Source organism: Salminus brasiliensis, chromosome 12, assembly GCF_030463535.1.
Source record: "Salminus brasiliensis chromosome 12, fSalBra1.hap2, whole genome shotgun sequence".
Lineage (NCBI taxonomy): Eukaryota > Metazoa > Chordata > Actinopteri > Characiformes > Bryconidae > Salminus > Salminus brasiliensis.
Window position 1 is genome coordinate 30,903,708 of NC_132889.1, and position 8,025 is coordinate 30,911,732.

Here is an 8,025-nt window from a genome sequence, read left to right on the forward strand (position 1 = left end):
TCTACCTTTGCTGATTTTAGTCAAATAGCTTTGTTTTGATTTCATCGCTCCACATCACATGTTTCCAAAACACACTTGTCTTCTCTATATGTTCTGTAGCATACTTCAAATGTTGAGTATTGTGAAGAGGTCACAGTAAAGGGTTCCTTCTTATGACTTTTCCATGAAGATTATGTTGGTAGAAGCAGCACTGCACCGTGAAACAGTGCACTATTTGCCTGACTCAGCTAAACTTCAATGCCTGTGGGGGTTTTTGAATTGCGTTTCGTACCAGTTTACAAGCAGTTCCTTCCGGGAGGTTACTTGGCCTTCCAGATCTCATCTTGACCTTCACAGTTCCTCTGAACTTTGAAGATTTCTCACTAACAGTCTGCACTGTAGAAACATCTCCTTATATAACCGTATCCTGCATCGATTACCTTTGTTTTAAGATCTATAGACAGTGGCTTAGAGGAGCCTGTGCTTGATAAGTGTTAGTACACATTTCAAAAAGACATTTGTAAAGCTTGGAAATCTGATTCAGCTGACCATTCCTACAAACTGATTTGCTAAGACCTTGTCAAAAGAGCCAAACCAAAACAAAAAACACTGATGACTCAATTTAGTTATTTTTGTAGGAATCAGGAAAACTACTTAATACTATGATTGAAAAAATTTTAGTAAAGGGTGTCCAAACTTTTGCATAAGACTGTATATATAAAGATATTCCACTTTTTTATTATTAATTATCCTGGACCAGGAGCCGGAGTCAGAGGCTCGTAAATAGCCTGTCTTCTGTGGTCATTTCCAGCAGCCTACCATGTGGCTCTGTGTTGTGTATGTGGACGATACCATTTCAGTTCTCTGCGGGGGGGGAGGGTGTTTTCGTAGAAACCCCGGTCCATATTGTTATCACAATAATTACATCATCATTAAATAAATACACTCGTATAATTTATATGCTAACTTTAATATAATACAATATTTTATAGCAGTGTATCCACGTGTATTACCTCTAAGCAAGCCGTGTTTATTACCTGTAAAGCAACCTTTGGCACGCCCTGTTTGTAATCCGTAATGGTACAGTCGTGGTGTCCGCTGCTCGCTGCTCGCTGTATGATATTTGCTCGTAACCTGCAGAGATGAGGTGAGGATAATATATTCACAATATCTCATAGAAGTAATCTGCAAATGCTGTATTTATAAAGAGCAGTCTGATATTATTTAAGACGGTGTGCTTTTAGAAAATGTGCCTCATTTTATCTATACTGTATAGTACTGTCAGTATAGTAGCTAGATAACGTTACGTTATAAACTCGCCACGTTTTTGGGGGGAAATTCATGAATATTGGAATTATTATGTCATGAATTTAGACTGAGCTTAAACGTTACAGATGATATAGCTAAGTCTACGCTTAGGTCAGTCTGTCGACATGTCTAGGCATGCCTGCATAAACAGCTTAGCTAAAAATTAAGCTAGCACGTTGATTGTCCAGCCCCTCTATTAAAATAAAATCAAATAAAAAACCCACTGAGCCTGTTTAATTTACATAAATATATATTTATAATATATATTTTTACAATTTGAGATTTGTCCTGATTTTAGATTGAAACTGGGGGTGCATTGAATGACTCATGCGCAATGATGCAAACTGAGTCAGTAACATTGAGCAGCTCGATCAAATCTACGATATAAAACATGCACTTCAACATCAAGCTCTTGAGACTAAGCTGAGAAATGTCTACATGGACATATCTTGTTATTTTTAACTGTAAAGTTGGGACACAGTGATGTACTATAAAGTGATTAAAATTATTTGGTTTATTAATCCTTATTAATCCTCATTTGTTCTTCTCTAATTTTCAGGTAAGTTGGATAATTAGTTCTGGATCAAAAACACCATCCCTACTCATCTCAGAGCTCCATCACTCCAGACAGTGCAGTTCCATTGTTCCACAGCCCCGTTCTAAAAGGGCTCTAGACCCCTCTGGCCAGCTCTTGGGCATGGTGATCTTAGGCTAATACTTGGATGCTACAAAGTGTCCCATTCTATCTGTAGTGATTTTCCATGGAGATTATACTGAATTCACATTAGAAGGGTGTCTGAATACTTTTGGTCATATGGTGCACATGTGGAGCTCCTAGGGGCAATGTTAAACCTCATGAATGACCCGTTCCAAGGCCTAGGCTGCATTTCTTGATTCGCTACATCATAGAAGGCTGTTCCAAAGTAAGGGACCCTTCATATGCCCATACACCTCTTTAAATACTTTAAATACTGAAACACAGCATATTTAAAGATGTGTAATGTCAGCAGATGTCCAAAAGCCCATCTGAAAATGCCAGGTCTTGGCTAAATGGATACAAAGCACCCCAGCATTGGACTGTCCCTTAAAATGATGTCAAATGTACAGTAGTTTCACAGGTGACCATAAAAATGTTGTTCACACATGAAAGAATCATATAATCACACCACATTGTAATATTTACATGTGTGGATGTCTGCTGTCTGGAGAGGAGGATGAATTATAGTGGCATTTGTGATCTAGACTTTTGGTTAATCCAGAATTTACCAAAAGTGCCTGACCTTATTAATGCTCTTGGGACTCAGTGCAATGAAATCCTCACAGCAATGTTCCAACATCTAGTGTTAGAGGATGGTACTGCAGCAAAGGGGGCGGGGGGCAAACTAGCTAGCTATTAATACCCTTAATTTCAGAAGAAACTTTGCATAAGCAGGTGTCTCTAGACTTTGTGGACATATGGTATATGTTTAACAGAGGCACCTCATGTTGTTATACATTGTACATGTGGGCTAATGTAAAATAAAGTGGTTCTGACTTAATATTTTGACATTTATTCTGTCTCATCTTCTCATCCAGCATGCTCAGGCTTCAAAAGAGGTTGGCGTCCAGCGTCTTGCGCTGTGGCAAAAAGAAAGTATGGCTGGACCCAAATGAAACCAACGAAATTGCCAACGCAAATTCTCGTAAGCAAATCAGATTAATTTGTCAGTATATCTATATTGACTGTAGCCGCTATCAATTAATGGATCATGCTGATTTTGCTCCTTTCTTTTTTTTACCTTACCTCTCTCAGGACAGCAGATACGAAAACTGGTAAAGGATGGTCTGATCATTAAGAAGCCTGTAACAGTTCACTCCCGTGCCCGTTGTCGCAAGAACATGCTAGCACGGAGGAAGGGCCGCCATATGGGCCTCGGTAAGTGCATTTGAGAAAGACAGCTATAAGCTGAGGACATTTTGTATATTCCTGGTCATTTGCGTATTATAGAACTGTTCTTATGTGTGTATATCTGTACAGACAAGAACAAACAAATGAATCATGTTAAGTGTTTAAACCAGGTTATTTATGTCACTGGCTATTGACACTTGTATTTCAGGTCAAGTCAAAGTTTATTTGTCACTGGCACAACATGTCAGGACATACATGCATTTAAATACCTGTGGGGAGGCTCAAGGTCCCTGAACCGAAAAATAGCTACTTTGGGTGTTTTAAGGTTTAAGGCGGTAGTAACTTCAGGCTTCTGCAGATGGCGTTGCACAAGGATGATCGGGCTATAAATATCTGCGGCTTGTTCGGCCGGATTTATAGATTGAAAGATGTGAGAGATGTCTCGTTGCATGTGGGGAAAATGGGTCGCAATGTTAATAATTGGCAAATTTGGGTGATTGCATTTGGGTGTGTTAAAGACCATAGTGTAAAGGAAGAGGCTGAATTTGCAGATGTATCGAAGTGCATCATACAAGTCTACCGGCAGTGGCAGAAATCTCAGTGTGCAGCAACCACAAGGAATTGTGGCTGAAACAAGAAACTGCTACTTCCTTTACAATATGGACTTTGGCACGGCCAGATGCAATCATTCCCTTTTTTTGCCAATCATTAACAACCTGCTTAGTGACCCAAAAAAAACAATAGTTTATACAGAGTGCACAAACATGGCGTTTAATACCTTCTTTAAATTTCCATCTGATCTCCCTTAAAGAAAACAATTGTCCATAATCCATTGCCCCTAGCTGTTTTCATAAGAACCACCCATTTTAAATCCGAAGTGATTATTAACTGTTCACTCTAAAAGTGCATGTTTGTATTCACTTAATTGTCCCATGCATTTGTTTAGGCAGGACAATACAGCACAGTGCACCATCTAGTGGTCTGATTTCTGATTATTTTAGCACATTTCCTCTCACATCTGGTGTTTCCATGACAATCCTGAAAATTTGCTATGCAGTTCCACATGCGGTTTAGTTGCTGGTCATAATACTGGCCACTGCAGTGAACAGAAAAGCTGGGGGACTGTACGTCTGTACAACAGTATGTCTGTAATAGTTCAGCACCATTAGCAGTGCATTGATTAGAAAAGTATGTATAGTATTTTAAACACAGCCCCAGTCTTTAGCTTGGGGGCATTTATGCTTTTCCTCATGTACCACACCTGATTCAGCCTCCTAATTTACAAGCTCCTCGTGTACTGGGTGAGGTGTGGTAGACACAAAAGCACAGAAATGATCATTGACTCCTCAGGAGCAGGATTGAGTGGTGTAATGGTGTAATGATTAATAAAATCACACTGCTAGTTTTGGTAAGGACCCTTAAAAAAGAAATTGGCAAAGCTGTCGGACCTGAGCTTTGCTTTCAGTGAAGGTGTTGTTTTCATGCACAGGTAAGAGGAAAGGTACAGCGAATGCCCGAATGCCAGTGAAACTTTGCTGGATGAGACGGATGAGGATTTTGCGCAGGCTGCTTAGACGCTATAGAGAGGGCAAGAAGATCGACAAGCACATGTGAGTTAGTCTACATACATACTGCATTCTTAAAAATAAAGGTTAGAGTTCTGTAAGAGATGCCTTAGAAGAACCACTTTATTGTTCCATAAAGAACCACGTTTGTAATGTGAGAGTGTAAAGAACATTTAAAAAATTTAAATTCAAACAAACAAAAAATTCACTTGATGTAAAGGTTCTTTACAATTTTTTTATACAAAGAACCTTTTGTAGCCCCTTTATCTTCAAGAGTGTACACGTGAGGATGTGGCACAGAAGTCAGAGATACAATGATTTACTTGCATATGGAAATAGCATAAATATAAGAAAAAACAAAACTGGAGCTCAAAATTGAATAAATACTAATAAATAATGTTTTTTCATTATTTAATATTAATAATATTAATTAATAAAATGACAGAAATGAAAGAAAATGAGAGTCCCAACAGTGCAAGACCTGGGAGACCACCAAACCTGCACCGCTCAGATAAACAGCTCTTAAAGCTTTCATCTTTGATCGAGAGGGATAAGTAAATCAAGCTCCACTCTCCCTTCAGATCTGAAAACACCCACAGCCGTCCATCAACATTCAACCTTCAATTGTTAGAACACAATCAACGCTGTGGGTCTGAAATAATGTGGAGCACCTCAAGAAGCTCTTACTAAAGAAAGGAAACAGGCAAAAAAATGACATTTGCAATTTAGACAAAGAACAAAGCATGTGTTCACAGAACAGTCTGATCACCCCATAGTCTGGACCTTAATATTGCAATATGTGTTTGAAATTACTTAGATGGTGTAAAACAGAAAGTACTCCTCTCTCTCTCTCTCTCTCTCTCTCTGTCTATCTATCTATCTATCTATATATATATATATATATATATATCTTCTAAGGGAGGTGTAGATGTAGGTGTAAATCCCCCTGCATATCTGTATATTATCTTACAATGAATATCACTGCTGTCCAATGAAAATTATGCATCTCTATTTTTGTCTGTTTTGATTTCCTCCATGGTTAGCTGCTCTGTACTCTGTGTAAATAATTTTGAATGAATGGACCAATAGAAATGCTCTACATTACTCACAGTTAAAAGCTTTTTTGCGTTCTCCTATAAAGTCACCATTTTGGAGAGACATGTTTTTATTGGACAGCGCCGATATGTACTGTTTATTACAGTATGTAATATACAGCCAGCATATTGCAGAGGTGCCCACACCTATCTAGGGTTATTATTATTTTTATTCTAACCAAGCAGGAGCATATTTTATCAGTAGTTTGAGAGCACTATACCCACTCTCTACAAATAACATTGTTGTTATTTGTAGAGTGCTGTGCTGTGTGTTGTATATTACAAACAGTATATAGATATTATCCACTATATGACGATCGGACAGCTTTGGCACACAGTAAATGTAACGTTTGTTTTCAGTAGGCAGTAGATTGCAGGGTTTTAATGTTTGCATTAAAAATATTAAATATAACAATGATTCATTTACATAAAACTGTATAAACAAAAATATCTTGTTTTTGTCCTCACAGGTACCACAGTCTGTATCTGAAGGCGAAGGGAAATGTGTTTAAGAACAAGCGCATCCTGATTGAACATATTCACAGGCTCAAAGCAGACAAGGCTCGCAAGAAACTCCTGGCGTAAGTGCCCAATCTACATCTATATGCATATTTCTCAATACAGTATACAGTGTAGAATATAGAGGATTAAAACCATGCTTGAGGGCCTTCAAATTGAATACTGGTCATTTATTATTTTTAAAGAACCCTGCATTGGTTCTTTATGGAACTAAAATGGGTTATTCTGTGACATTGCTCATTCTGGCACTTTTTATATAGTAAAACTGTGAAGACAAATACATTTTTACATTAAAAAAATTGTAAAATGCATAACTTCCCATGACTCTTTATGTTTGTTAAAATGTTCACACACAAATATGTGTTTCATTGTGGAATGTGTGTAAGTGTGTTAAAGTGTTAGTGCTGTGTTCTGCGGGGCATGAAGCAAAAAAGAAGAATTGTCTTATGGCATTTGAATAATCTTTACTTGATATGTTCATCCAGGCAGTGAACATATACACCCTATTGAGCACACACACTTTTCCTCAAGGGCCCATAATTGGCAGCTTAGTGAATCCAGGTATCGAACCCATCAATACCCATTGCCATCAATAACCCAGTGCTCTAACCACTGTCACTACAAGAACCTTTTAAATGTTTAATTAAGTCAGTGTAAGTGTACTTTACCAGTTTGATGGAACCAAAAGTGGTTCTTCTGTGGCATCACTCAAAGAACTCTATACAGCACCTTTATTTTTAAGAGTGTGGTAAAGTTTATTAGCCATGTCATCTCTGTTCTTTTGTTTTCATCATGTAGTGACCAGGCGGAGGCTCGCCGCTCAAAGACGAGAGAGGCTCGTAAACGCAGAGAGGAAAGACTGCAGGCCAAGAAAGAAGAAATCAAGAACCTGGCCAAAGAAGATGAGACCAAAAAATAGGCCTTGCCTTTGTGTTTTCCCAGCTCTGCTCCACTGACTAAAATGGTGTTTATGATTTTTTTTTTAATGAACTATTTCACTGTTTAGAAAAGATCACTTGGAAAGGTCACTCTGTCTCACAGCAGTAAATGTCCGAGTGTTAGCATGTCACAAAAACACTAAGGTGTAACATGAGTAATTTAGATGATAATTTATGATTAAAATACAGTATGCATATAATGAGTATGTAATTATTCTAGCTCTGAATCTCAAAGCTGATCCCTTGTAGTCCAGTTAATTTTAATTTAAGATTTATGTCTTTACTTTTCAAAATCCAAAGAAAATCAAGGCAACAAATGAAAATGGTTGTAGAAACCATTGAAGGAGTGTAGTGTCAGGTAGACAGGAAATTCTGATGCATCTCTTGAACAGTTCTTCATAAAATATGTGCAGCACTGTACTGGAAATGTTTGAGGTCACAACGGATTTGCAGAATTTGTCTTTGTGGTGAATAAATAAGTTGTATTAAATAGTCACATAGTTCACATTGTACTGCTACTGACTTCCACTGTGTCAGGCATTGGTATTTTCAGTAATTTGGCAAAGTTGTGTGTGCTTTCTATGTACTATATTCCTTTGCCCCTACAGAGGAAGTGTGAAACCTTTCTATGCATGTATTCTATGCATTACAAGTTAGATGGAAATTCATTAAATATATCTCCTGAAATTGAGTGCCTACACATTTCCACAAAGTAAGTAAAGATGCTGCTACAA

General features: G+C 37.8%; 1 protein-coding gene across 2 annotated transcripts; it reads left to right on the forward strand.

The window, feature by feature from the left end:
* The first annotated feature begins 1,058 nt into the window (after positions 1 to 1,058).
* rpl19 (ribosomal protein L19) lies at positions 1,059 to 8,025 on the forward strand. 2 transcript variants are annotated; one of them, XM_072693109.1, is made up of 6 exons: positions 1,059 to 1,126; positions 2,863 to 2,969; positions 3,080 to 3,202; positions 4,665 to 4,785; positions 6,305 to 6,415; positions 7,152 to 8,025. In XM_072693109.1, the coding sequence occupies exons 1-6, from the start codon at positions 1,122 to 1,124 to the stop codon at positions 7,270 to 7,272; spliced, it is 588 nt and encodes a 195-aa protein (XP_072549210.1). In that variant the 5' UTR covers positions 1,059 to 1,121; the 3' UTR covers positions 7,273 to 8,025. The 2 variants fall into 2 exon arrangements, with proteins under 2 accessions (XP_072549210.1, XP_072549211.1); XM_072693110.1 differs by lacking the exon at positions 1,059 to 1,126 and adding an exon at positions 1,649 to 2,210.

What these genes read in the sequence shown, in the direction of transcription:
- rpl19 (XM_072693109.1), top strand. An exon ending in AATTGCCAACGCAAATTCTC is followed by an intron (nt 2,970 to 3,079) that starts GTAAGCAAATCA and finishes TACCTCTCTCAG; the next exon opens with GACAGCAGATACGAAAACTG. An exon ending in AAGAAGATCGACAAGCACAT is followed by an intron (nt 4,786 to 6,304) that starts GTGAGTTAGTCT and finishes TTGTCCTCACAG; the next exon opens with GTACCACAGTCTGTATCTGA.